The 13,707-nt window shown below is 41.8% G+C and overlaps 1 protein-coding gene across 2 annotated transcripts in view; it reads left to right on the top strand.

The window, feature by feature from the left end:
- Positions 1–13,707, top strand: part of ELF5 (E74 like ETS transcription factor 5) — a 42,653-nt gene that overhangs the window by 11,451 nt on the left and 17,495 nt on the right. Inside the window, exons 2-3 of one of the 2 annotated variants that reach the window (XM_044680102.1) lie at positions 7,107–7,340; positions 13,184–13,234. The exons of the other annotated variant lie outside the window; for it this stretch is intronic. Of the exons in view, the coding sequence (XP_044536037.1) occupies positions 7,107–7,340; positions 13,184–13,234 (285 nt within the window). The remainder of the gene's footprint in view (positions 1–7,106; positions 7,341–13,183; positions 13,235–13,707) is intronic. 2 annotated transcript variants of the gene reach the window in all.

Below are 13,707 nucleotides of genomic sequence, written 5' to 3'. Positions count from 1 at the left end.
TTTTGAAAAGCATAAAATAAAATAAAATAAGATAAAATAAAATAAAATAAAATAAAATAAGATAAAATAAAATAAAATAAAATAAGATAAGATAAAATAAGATAAAATAAAATAATAAAATAAGATAAGATAAGATAAGATAAGATAAGATAAAATAAAATAAAATAAAATAAAATGAAATGAAATGAAATAAATAGGGGATTACAAAGGTTAGAATCATTACAATATAGTTGTAAAAAGTTCACGGATCCAAGTTAAGAATCTCTGAAATAAAAGGTTATCAATTGTATTATTCATTTTCTCTTCTGGTTGGCCGAGTTTTGGTTTTCTGTTTTGTTTTGGTTTTTCTTGAGTGACTATTATTGGCATTTGTTGTGGGGTTTATTATTTTTTCCTCCTGCTCCTAAAAGCATGGCATGATTTGGCTTTATGACTCCTTCCAAGAGAACTGAGATTCTATACAAGGCAGGCTCTGTGGGGAAGGGTTCAAAGGCTTGAGCAGTGGAAGAAGGCTCCCCTGTGCCAGCAACACCTTCACAGCCAGTGTCAGTGCCCACTCACTCCCCACCCTGGTGTTTCTCTGAATCTGCAGTCCTCCCAGCTTCCAGAAATAATCTGATTCTCTTAGGAAGCCAAAGCAAACAGGCAAAAAAGAGAAAGGGAGGGAGGGAGGGAGGGAGGGAGGGAGACTCGGCAGGAATTGTTCCATGAAAAAGAATAAACCGTGGCTCTTCCATTGCCAACAATACTGATATTTATCATAGTCAGGGCAAAGTTTCAGGACCAACTACTGAAAATTTTCAAGGTTAATAAACTTGTCTTTGCCAGAATACCAGGAAAGCCAAAGGGCTCCTGGGTTCCCTTCAGGTTAGAAATGAAGAGAAGAAATGACATAACCTTGGCAATAGGGTGCTATTGTCTCAAGAGCGACCCCTCCAAGGAGAACAAACCCTGAGGGAGCTGGTGGGCGAACTCCAGAGTTCTGGGGACTTCCTTGCTGAGCCTCCATGGGTAACTTCTCTGACTTCAACTAGCCTTCATTGTTTTCTTCAATGAAGTCAAGTGTTTTTGTTGCTTTTTTTTTTTTTAAGTCAAGTTTTATATATACATGATACCTGCTCTTGGCGCTCTCCATGGTGGCGTCACCGAGATGTGAATGAATGGATAAAAGAGCATTTGTCGGGCACTTGTTTCATGCCAAGTCCGTTGTGCTCAGCATGGGGATACAAATTTTTAAAAAAGAAAGACAAGTCCTGCCCTCAAGGAGCTTACATTCTAATGGGGACAGTGGTGTCCTGGGAGAGGTATTTTGGTTCTGAACATATTCAGGAGTGGTAAGTAGAATCATAAAGGTAGCAATGAAAATATCTTTCCAGGAGCAATGGTATTATTGATCTGATTATGGCATATATTTGAAATATGAACTATAGTTAATCAAGGAGTGTTAACTATGGGTTAGGCACTCTGCTAAGAGGAAGACATTCCCCAAGAAAGCAAAGCAAAACTAAATTTAAAAAAAAGAAGAAGAAAGAAAGAAAACAGTCCCCACTCTCACATTCTAATGGAAGAGAGAACATATAAATATGGAAATAGAAATATGTTTGTGTTTGTATGTTGTTGTTCAGCCATTTTAGTCATGTCTGACTCTTTATGACCCCATTTGGGGTTTTCTTGGCAAAGGTGCTAGAGTCATTTGCCATTTTCTTTTTCAGCTCATTTTACAAATGAGGAAACGGAAGCAAACAGGGTTGAGTGACTTGCTCAAGAGAGTGTCTGAGACCAGATTTGAACTCAGGATGACGAGTCTTCCTGACTCCAGACCCAACACTCTATCTGCTGTGCCAGCTAGCTCCCCATCCATGAAGCCTAAAGAGGTTCGGGAATTTCCTTTGGTCACACCAATAGCTGAGCCGGATTCATATCCTAGACTCAAAGACCCAATAGAATTTGCTACCCCCACATCTTAGGTGATGAGCTCTGTGAGTCTCTATGCTGCTCCACTTCCCCTCACCCCAAATTCCTTATCCCAAGGTCAACTCTTTCATTTGACTTACGAGCAAACTGAGGCCCAGAACTAGTAAATGAATTGTCCAGAATCTAATGAGTGGCAAAAATAAGATTAGAATCAAGTCTTCAAACTCCTAGTTCCCTGTGCTTTGGAAAATGAGCTTGTCTTTGTTAATAGGATCATAAAATCTAGAGCTGGGAGACACCACAAAAATCAAATCATCCAACTCCCTCATTTTACAGGCAAGGAAGCCAAGCACCTAATCCATCAGGGACTGGCTTTGCCTATTTTCTGTATGCAGATGGCCCATCATATGTGCTGTTTCAGTGAGGACACCAATGGGAGAAAGAAAGATGTTTTATTGTGATATCACTTGTTGCCATTTGCCACCAATTGTATATACTCATTCATCCAACAGATATACTAGGCCCATGTACTTCTCCACTAAAGTCCTCTTCAGTGTCTCACTGGGGTGTGTACATGAGCTGAGCTCTCAAAAACAACGTCAACAGAGGCCAACAGAGTAAGGACCTGAGCTGTCATCGTCATGTTCTAACCCTCATGACCCCACTTGGAGATTTCTTAGCAAAGATAACTGGAGTGGTTTGTCATTTCCTTCTCCAGCTCCTTTTCCAGATGAGGAAACTGAGGCAAACAGGGTTAAGTGACTTGTGCAGAGTCACATAACTAGTAAGCACCTGAGACTTTCACCCAATTTTAACCCAAGAAGATGAGTCTTCCCAGTTCCAGACTTGTTGCTCTATCTGTTATGCCACCCAGCTGCCACCACCTAGATGTTTGAGCATATCCTACCAAAATAAGCATGTTATGAGGATAAGGAAAAACCATACCATACCAATAATTAGCCTTTCCATAACTCTTTAAGGTCTTCAAAGCCCAGGCGCTCTTACTGATTTCACTTTATAGGTGAAGAAAAGGAGGTTCAGAAGGTTGAAGTGACTTGCCAAACAAATCACTAACCTAAGTAAATGACTGAGGTAGGATTCAAAGAGATGTCTTCCTGACAACAAAGTCCAACACTATATCTGCTGGGTTTCCTCATTGACAGTCATCCTAAGTTCCTAAAGTCTCTGTCACCAAAAGGTTGGCCATCATGTGATGAATTTTGAGGCCTGGACAACCCATGGAAACCATCAATTATAAGATGGAGGAGCCACCCAGGTGTCCCAGGAAGACTATATCTGTGGTGCTCAGTTCTGGAACTGAAATTTAAGAAGGACATTCATAAATGGGAAATTATCCAGAGGAAGGACATCCAGAATGATGGAAGACTCTGGGTTCATGCTATATGTGAATTGGTTGAAGGAGTTGGGGCTCTTTATCCTGGAAGGAGAAGAATAAGAAAGGAAGGGAGGCAACAGAAGATCTATCTTCAAGTTCTTGAATATTTGTCTTATGGAAGAAGGAGTTAGAGGCAAGAACTGATCAAATCACTTCAACTACTCCCCTCCCCATTGAGAATCCAATGGAAATAATCCAGAAATAATCTGGAAATATCAAATGCCCCACTCCCTACCCACCAGACCACTGGCTCTATTTTTAAAATCCAGCCCCTGAATCCATCATCTAGATAAGTGACCCCTATGAAGAAAAAGTTGACCATTGCCACAAGCTACCTCCTATGGGCAGGCAAGTCAGCATAGCCAAAGAATCAAGGCACCCTAAGGGAGAAATAGGAGGTAGCATGTGCCCTAGAAAGCCAACCACCATTAGCACCTCGATCAGTGACTCCCCTGTGAAAATAGCCTAGAACTCTCAACCCAGAATCTTGGGAATAGGAATGTCTACAAGATCACCCATCCTGCTTCCTTCCAGCCTAAGCCCTGCAGTCATCAACTCAGACAGTAACACCTATAAAGATCTGACCCAGCAATTACCCCTCCAGGGGCTACCCATGCTACCTCAGCAATCATAACTACAGAGACCTTTGAAAAGTAGGTTCTCTCCACCAAAGTTCTTGGCACCATCAAATGGCCAAACATCAGAAAGACATATGATTTTATCAATGAAAATAACAGTAAAGAAGAAATCTGACTGTCTTCTTTGATACTATACCCTAAAAACTATGGGACCTTTCCATCTGCCTTGTAGCTAACATACTGTGTGTGTTATCTCCTTCATTCATCTGTGAGCTCCTTGGAGAGCAAGGGTTGTCTTACTTTTTATTTGGAGGCCCAATAAGAGCTTAATAATTTTTTTCATTCAGTCACTCCTATCATTTGGCCCCAAAGGGCAGAGCTAGGAACCATGAATGGAAAAAACAAATAAATGGTCATTCATATTTAGACTTGACATCTGGGAAAAGTTCTTAACATTTAGAGCCATCCAAAGGGGCAGCTATGTGGCACAGGATAGAATGCCAGGCCTGGAGTCAGAAAGACTCATCTTCCTAAGTTCTAATCTGGTCTCAGAAACTTACTAGCCATGTGACCTTGGGCAAGTCATTCAACCCTATTTGCCTCAGTTTCCTTATATGAAAAATGGGCTGGAGAATGAAACGGCAAACCATTTTGCCAAGTATCACGTGGTATCTTTGCCAAGAAAACTCCAAATGAGGTCACAAAGTTAGACACAACTAAACAACAAAACAGTGAAATGGTCTATAAAGGATAGTATTGGGCTTCCCTCATTGAGGGTCTTCTCACAAAGACTCTTCTTCTTGGGTTATCATGAAGAGTCTCTTGGTCAAATGCCAGTTGGAGTAGATGCCCCCCAAAACCTTTCTCATTCTACCATTCTGAGATTTTGTACATCTGTGGTGAGATCTGAGTGAGGTCTTTCGAATCACTGAAGTAAGCTCATGTTGGGCACACTGTGTTCTGGGTCCCAGGAGATGATGGAAAAGACATAGACCCTACCCTTAGTTAGCTAACAGTCTAGCAAGGGAGAGAAGCCACGTGGGATCATAGACTTAAAATTGGAAGGAGCCTTGGAAGCCATCAAGTCCATTTTATTTTTGATGAGTCCAAGGCAGTAGTGACTTGCCCAGGGTCACATAGCTACTAAATGTCTGAAATAAGAAGATACCAAAAGTTAGGTATAGCCCAAATACTTTGATAGCTAATAAAGACAGTCTGTAAGCTGTCTAGATCAACATGATACATTAAACTCTTCCTACAGCTATTTGCCGAACATTCTATCCTTTCTTTCTCCTGTATCCTCTGCATGCTCTGGGCCTCCCATCCTTGCTGATTTTCCTGGCTTCCTCCCTTCCTGGGCCATTATAGGTGTGTTGGTGCCTTAACTTCTGCCTTTGATCAAGCCCTGGCAGCTCCCAGTCACCCTATCCCAAAATCCACTGAGCTTCTGTCAGTGCATAGGGTCCCAAATAAAGAGGAATTGAGTCAAGTGGGAAAAGTCTTTTGAATCAAAAGTCTCCTCTTGTCTTCTCTACCTCTTTCCTCCAGTGTTCCTTTTCTAAGAGACGTTTGCTATGTTGAGATAGGATTTGTTGGAGATCCAGGAAAAATTCAGCACGCCAGAGAATGACTCCATGGTAAGGGAAGGCATACTTTGGCAAGAGAAGCTCCAGAAGAGCTTGCCAATATTAAGTAATCTCCCAGAATAGACCTGGAGAACATCTGAAGCAAAATAAATATAGTACCTTTTTTTCTTTTTCCTTTTATTTTTTCTCCTCTGGATTCTGAGCCCATGGCATGATTCCATTGCCCACAAATTCGTTTTCCTGATTTCATTTCCATCCTGAGGACCAGAGTTCTAACTAGGGCTGGGCAACTTGTGTATTGATCCAAGGTACTAAAATTTAGAGAAGGAATCTTAGAGTAGTCACTGTGGAGCTTAGCATTCTTAACCAGAATAATGAATTAAAATAAGAAGGTACCAGCTAACACATGCTTCCTTCCTCAAGGTGAGATCCCCACCCAGAAGAAGAAAACTTATCATGTCCTAGCATTTACCTTCCTTTTCCTTTTACTTGGCTTAACTGAATTTATCCTTAAATAGTTGATTTGGCAAACTTCTTCTTGCTGCTTGTCTCTACTGGGCACATTTTATAAAGAGAAAAAAAATGTTTTGAGGTGGGAAAGAATGTTGTTTACAGCTTTAAGCAGGACACAATCTTTAGGAAGTATTTCTTTGATAAGATGGTCACTTCCCATTGAGACTTTGGCTCCTGTCTTCTTTTCTGCCTTCCTTAAAAGTGTTATTTTGTGGAACTATGCCCAAAGGGCATTAAAAGACTGCCTATACCCCAAAGAGATCATAAGGAAAAAGACTTGTACAAAAATATTTATAGCCGTGCTCTTTGTGGTGGCAAAAAATTGGAAAATGAGGGGTTGTCCTTCAACTGGGGAATGGCTGAACAAATTGTGGTACCTGCTGGTGATGGAATACTATTGTGCTCAAAGGAATAATAAACTGGAGGAATTCCATGTGAACTGGAAAGATCTCCAGGAATTGATGCAGAGCGAAAGGAGCAGAGCCAGAAGAACATTGTACACAGAGACTGATACACTGTGGTAAAATAGAATGTAATGAATTTCTGTACTGGCAGCAATGCAATGACCCAGGACAATTCGAAGGGAGTTATGAGAAAGAAAACTATCCATATCCAGAGAACTGTGGAAGTAGAAACACTGAAGAAAAACATTTGCTTGATCATATGGTTCAATGGGGATATGATTGGGGATGTAGAACTCTGAACAATCACCCCAGTGCAAATACGAATAATATGGAAATAGGTCTTGATCAATGACACATGTAAAACCCAGCGGAATTGTGTGTTGACTGTGGGAGGGGGACGAGGGGAGGGAAAGGAAATAACGTGAATCCTGTAACCACGGGAAAATATTCTTAATTAATTAAATAAATAGAAAAATTTTAAAGTTATTTTGGCCCTAGCTGCCCAGCTTTGCAACTTGTGATGTTTTACATTATAATGTGAATTATATGATACCTAGACTATATCGTAAATTATTTAGGAGTCTGAGAAGGCAGGAGGTGGGAATGGTAAGAGGGAGATGGGAATTTCAGCTTCTCCACCTATCAGAACAGGGCGACCTTCAGGAAGAGCTGTCCTCCCAATCTCTCAGCCATCTCCTCTCCTTCTGTCCTGTAGCCTGTGATTCCTACTGGACATCTGTCCCCCCAGAGTACTGGACGAAGCGCCATGTCTGGGAGTGGCTCCAGTTCTGCTGTGACCAGTACAAGTTGGACGCCAATTGTATTTCTTTCTGCCATTTCAACATAAGTGGTCTTCAGCTGTGTAGCATGAGCCAGGAGGAGTTCGTGGATGCAGCTGGAATCTGCGGGGAATATTTGTACTTCATTCTCCAGAACATCCGCACACAAGGTCAGTGTTTAGGGGTGGAAGGCTACGACTGGCTAGTGGCGTTACTTTGTGACTCTCTGCCTCAGTTTCCTTGTCTGTAAAATGAAAGGGTTGGGCTAGATGCTTTCTAAGTCCATGGTCCTATAATTAATCATCATAATAAAATAATTAGCATTTGTAGCCAGCTTTAAGTTTCGCAAAGCACTCAATAAATAGGAACTCACTTGATCCTCACCATAACCCTAGGAAATAGGTGCTGTTATTATCTCAGTCTTACAGATGAGGAAACTGAGTCCCAGGTTAAATGAGAGGTTACTCAGGGTCACATAGTATCTGAGGCAAGATTTCAATTCAGAGAATCCAGATTCTAGTTTAACTGTCTCAAGAGACTAACTTGGGAGTAAGAATGTAAGCTTCTGGATTCTTTCAGGCTTATTGGTTAGGCTGGCATCATAGCGGATAAAATCGATGGGTGTCCATGGCTCCCTTGGGACCAAGAGGGACCTGGGCTGGGTTAAGCGACTTAATAAATAAATAGCTTTTTTAGGAGCTCATTATTCAGCTCCATCCTTGACCCTCTCAAGACATCTCTAATTGGTGATAACTAATTAAGGGGATCCATCAACCTATCGACCCTTCCCCGTCCCCAAAGGTGGTCAGGTCACATACACAGGAAAAGAACCCTTCTTCCCTTCGTCTAATAACCAAATTCTGTTTAAAAAAAAAAAAAGGAAGACATTCCTTGGGATCCCCAAAGCCAGAGAAAATGCAAAAAGCAGCAGACTGGACGTTATCTCTGACCTGGGTCCCAGATGCAGAAATAATACACAGTCATTCTCTCTCATATATAGGAATTGAATACGGTATATGAAAATTTAATTCTCAGCACCTTAATCCTACTTTTCCTAACCCAAGTAGCTTGAGAGAAATTTAGGTGCTTCAGTAGGTAGAGTGCTGAACTTAGAAACTTAGGATTCAAAACTGGACTCAGATACTAGCTGTAAGACCTTGGATAAGTCACTTAACCTCTGAAGGGCTCAGGTTCTCCACCTGGAAAATGGGGATTGATAATAGTGCCCACTTCTTAGAGTCGTTGTGAGAATAAAACATGCTATTTGACATTTGTAAAGGGCTTTGCATAGCTCAGAGCGTTAAGAGATGCTAGTTACTGTTGTTATTTTTACCCTATTGTCCTGAGTCTTGGGTGCTTTCTAGCCTTACTCTGGAAGCAGGGGAATGAAGTCAATGGCCTCTTGAAAATGGAGCCCGCTAGGGTTCCAGTGCAGAAAAACCTCCACTCACAGGACTCTTTGGGCTGTGCTCCACTTCTGGGGGAAATGGGTCGATCACGAGAAAGGGAGGGTATGTTCCCGATTCAGCATGGCAGAAGATTACTTTCAAGGAATGCCCCGGAGTCAGGAGAGATGCAGCTCCTTTCTTCATCTCTGCCAATAGGACTGGACAATGAGAACTCACGATGAGAATAATAACAGCAGCTCTTTTGACAGGGACAATTATCAAAGAAAGCTTAGGCTGTGCACAGTGGATATCTGATAACTCTTCTCAACAACAAAGCCAGAACAAAATGAGTTGCTCTTATGTCCATGAACTAGAACATCCAATAAACCAGAATCCCTGAGGGCAGTTGGGTGGCTCAGTAGATTGAGATCCAGGTCCAGAGATGGGAGGTTCTGGGTTCAAATATGACCTCAGACATTTCCTAGTTGTGTGACCCTGGGCAAGTCACTTGTCCCCCATTGCCTAGCCCTTACCACTCTTCTGCCTTGGAGCCAATACATAGTATTGATTTCAAGATGGAAGGTGAGGGTTTTAATAAATAGATAAACAAACAAGCAAGCAAGCAAATAAATAAATAAACCTGAATCCTATTCTTATGCCCAAGTATTCCAGTTCACTGAGGTTTCATTGAAGATTCTTCCGTATGTGGTCAAATATCAAACTTCCAGAAGGTGGCGCCAAGAGTATGACTAAACTGACTCAGCAGCCTAGCGTAGACCATCGATCAGGTTCTTGATTGGAGAATGGACAGTCCTTGGTTCAGTCAAGCAATAAACATTTATTAAGGCCCTCGTCGTTCTGTTCCAGGCACTCTGCTAAGGGCTTAGTTGTCACAGACTTAGAGCTGGACATCTTCAAGTCCAAACCCTTCAGAGAAGGAAACCGAGGCTAACGACATGAAGTGACTCTCCCAGTGGTCACCTCACTGGGAGAGTATCAGGGATGAGATTTGAACCCAAGTCTTCCTGGTTCCCAGTCACTGGAGATCATATCCTCGTTGGAGGATAGGTTTCGGTCTTGAAGGGACCTCTGGGGCCGTCTAACCCAACCCCTTCATTTTTACAGTGGAAGAACTGAGGCAGAGAGAGATGAAGTGCATTTTCCTGAGGCTACATGGGAGTCAAATCCAGAGCCTCTAATGCCAAATTCAGCATCCTTTCCTCTACATAATAAGTCACACTTATACGATACTTAATTACTTCCTGAGTCCTTTCCCTACACCAGCCCCCGTGAGGCAGGTAGAATGAGAAGGATCACCTCTTTGTACAGTAAGAGAAGCCATCGGACCTGCCCAGATAGAATCAAATACATTCTCTGTGACCATCCATGAAGAAAGCTTCAAAAGGGATCCCAGGGGGCAGCTGGGTAGCTCAGTGGATGGAGAGTCAGGCCTAGAGACGGGAAGTCCTAGGTTCAAATCTGGCCTCAGACACTTCCTAGCTGTGTGACCCTGAGCAAGTCACTTGACCCCCATTGCCCACCCTTACCACTCTTCCACCTAGGAGCCAATGCACAGAAGTTAAGGGTTTAAAAAAAAAGGGATCCCAGGACTGGATACGAGGCTGGATGGATGGTCTTGGACTTGCCTTCCAGCTCTCAGGTTCTATGATTGCTTATTTTATGCCAAGTTGAATGAAAGGAATTTATAGAACAAATGTTTGGGTCAGAGGCACCAAAGTCTCAGCAAGTGCAGCCTACACCTGATTAAGATAAAACTGGGAAACGTTTAACAAATAAATAAAAATACAATATGAAAAAAAAGAAAGTCATTTACAGGAGGATTCATAACAAAGATGGACTTGAAAACTTCCTTGAATTTTAGAATTGGACCTCAGCAGCCATCTATTCCAATGAGTTCCTGAAAAAAATATATATTTTTTTAAAAATAACTCCTTACCTTCCATCTTGGAGTCAATACTGTGTATTGACTCTAAGGCAGAAGAGTGGTAAGAGCTAGGCAATGGGGGTCAAGTGACTTGCCCAGGGTCACACTGCTGGGAAGTGTCTGAGGTCAGATTTGAACCCAGAACCTCCCATCTCTAGGTCTGGCTCTCAATTCACTGAGCCACTCAGCTGCCCTCCAAAAATATTTCTTCTTTGATGTTGGGGACAAACAGCCATCCAACTTTTGCTCTAAGGCTTGCGGTGAGATGGTACCCAACCTCCCCCTACAGCCACCTTTGGAGAGTTAAGGAGACTTTCTTGACATCTAACTTAAATTTTCCTCTTTGCAATCTTAGTTCTGCCCTCTGGGCAGGTCCAAACAGGGCAAATCGAATCACTCTTCCATGTGATAAACTTTCGAATACTTGAAGACAGCTATCTTTGCCCACCCCCACACCCATGACTTGTCTTCCATAGGCTAGACACGACAGTCCCTTCCAACACTGATCTCCACATGGCATGACCTGAAAATTCTCCATCATCCTGATTGCCCTCCACCAGATGCCCTCCAATTTGCCAGTGGCCTTCTTCAAAGGGAGCAACCTAAAACCAAACATAGCATCTGTACGTGTGTTCTGGTCAGGGCGAGAGAGGCCAACATCCTTGTAATTGGACTAGATCATGATGCTATATTTCTGGGAAGAATTAAAGAATCTCTCTGGGCCCTCGCAGCCCAATGTCCAAGATTTGTCTGCCATCAGGTTTAGCTTCCTGTGGCCCAAAGGTGCCAACAAAATCCTAAAGACTTTTTCACTAGAGATATCAAAGGAGAGAGAAAAATTACAAAATCAGAGCTAGAAGGGACATTTAAAATAATCTTCTAGAATGAAGGAATTGGAGAGCCTCATCCCTTTCCTATAAGAACCTCACTTTGCAGGTGAGGAAACAGAAGCAGAGAAGGAAAATGATTTGTTCAAGGTCCTGGGCAAGTCACTTAACCCCCATTGCCTAGCCTTCTTCTTCTGCTTTGGAAATGATACTTAGTATTGGTTCCAAGACAGAACATAAGGGTTTGAAGAAGAAGAAGAGAAAAGGAGGTCCATGGTCCCCCGTCTGACATCTCTGATTCTAGTTCAGTCTCCTTATGATGGAAAAAGTGAGGTCCAGTTAAGTAATTTGTCCAAGGGAATAAGTGGCAGAAGTAAGATTTGAACCCAGTTCTTCTGGTGCCAACTCCACATTCTTTCCATTCTACCATGCTTCCAGACTGGGTCTCTTTTTAATACAGGGCGTCCCAAAAGGTTTTGGGGCCTTTAAGACTGGGGACACCCAGTAGATGACTCTCCATTGGCAATTTGTTGACAAAGGTAGTTGCCTGTCTACTCATCACATTTTCCTTGAACTATGATACCCAGAATTGCACAAAAACAAATGTTGCTGGTTTATTAATCAAAGTCGAAGAGGAATGAATGATTAGTCTTCAGATAATGAAATCTCATTATGTAATATCTGAAGCAATCACATTCCCCGCCATTTTGTAAACTCAAATTTTCCCGGGTCATAGACTTTAGAGCTGAGATTCTCTAGAACAAGTGTCTCACTTTACAGATTGGAAAACTAAGTCCAAGAGAAGTGAAAGGACTTCCTCTCAGATCTCACATTTTGTAAGTAGCAGAACTAGAATAAGAACCCAGGTTTTCTGATCCCAAACTTCGTGTTTCTTTTTGTGCCACTTGTTTTCAGCTTGGTGCAACATTTAAGGTGGCTTTAGAGATAAAGGGAGCCTTAGAGATCATTTTATAGCCGGGTAAACTGAGATGCAATGAACAGATGTGGCTAATTAATGATTAATCTGGGATTACAACTCTAATCTCCAGACTCCTGGGTCAACGTTGTCAGCCCCAATAAATTGAACCAATATTTACTAAATACCAATATCTCGTGGTGAGGCTCTACTTAGACTGTTGTACGGCCATGATTTGGGGAAATCTTTTCAGCAGTCTTTGAAAATAAGCACGTTGTCACCCGTCTAAGAGGCAGAGTGCTATCGTGGGCAGGGGACTGGCACTGGGAAACAGGACGTCTATTCCTGACATGGATTCTTGCTGGGTAGCCATGAACAAGTCCTTGAATTTCTCTGAGCCGCAGGAAACTCTCTACCAAGACTTATCTAACAAGTTATAGGAAAGTTGTCATCTGCTTTGATGGAAGGAATTCCTACCCAGAAAATCAGCTACTTATCATGTATATAGGCTGACTTACAAATGGACCTATTCTTTTGCAACACGGCTAATATGGAAATATGTTTTGCATGACTCCACATGTATAACCTATATCAAGTCGCCTGCCTTCTCAAGAAAGGGGGAGGGAAAAGAGGGAAAGGATTTAGAGTTCACAATTTAAAAAAAAACAATGTTAAAAAAATTTTACATATAATTGAGGAAAAAAATAAAAATGATTTTTAATGGACCTATTAAGACAAAATGTCCTCCTCCTGTTCAATAGTTCCCTTATATAAACAGATCTCCTCAGTAGAGATGCCTAGCCCTGAGCTCTTTTCCTTGTCTCCTCTCCCCCTGCTGTAATCCCTAGTCCTTCTTTGCCTTAGAGTCCTTGCCAAATGAACACTGAATTATGTGTTGTTTCTTGTGGTTTTGTGTTGTTTGTTTTTTCTTTCCTAGGCTATTCCTTTTTTAATGATGTTGATGAAAGCAAGGCCTCGATCAAAGACTGTAAGTAAACATGTTCTATGCATAGTTGTAGGCCAAATAAACCTATTTGTGGGCACAAAGCAGGAAATAGAGGGGGAGGGAAGGTTCAGTCTCTAGTTAACTGGAGCTTAAACAGAAGCTCTTTTTTTTTTTTAGCTCTGCTTGCTTAAAAATCTAAAACATGTCCAAGTTTACATCCTTACCTTAATAAATGCAGCCTGATTAATTTAATATATGTATAACACCCAAAGGTAATTCAAACTAGATGACCATTTCTACTCTGAGAGTCTGGGATAATAGAAGGAAGGGGAAGAAGGAAGGAAGGAAGGAAGGAAGGAGATAAGGAAGAAAAGAAATAAGAAGGAAGAAGGAAAGAAGGAAGGAAGAAGGAAAGAAGGAAGGAAGGAAAGAAGGAGGGAAGGAAAGAAGGAAGGAGGGAAGGAAGGAAGGAAAGAAGGAAGGAAGAAGGAAAGAAGGAAGGAAGGAAAGAAGGA

Source organism: Gracilinanus agilis, chromosome 6, assembly GCF_016433145.1.
Source record: "Gracilinanus agilis isolate LMUSP501 chromosome 6, AgileGrace, whole genome shotgun sequence".
Classification (NCBI taxonomy): domain Eukaryota; kingdom Metazoa; phylum Chordata; class Mammalia; order Didelphimorphia; family Didelphidae; genus Gracilinanus; species Gracilinanus agilis.
This window is presented reverse-complemented; position numbering and strand designations above follow the sequence as displayed.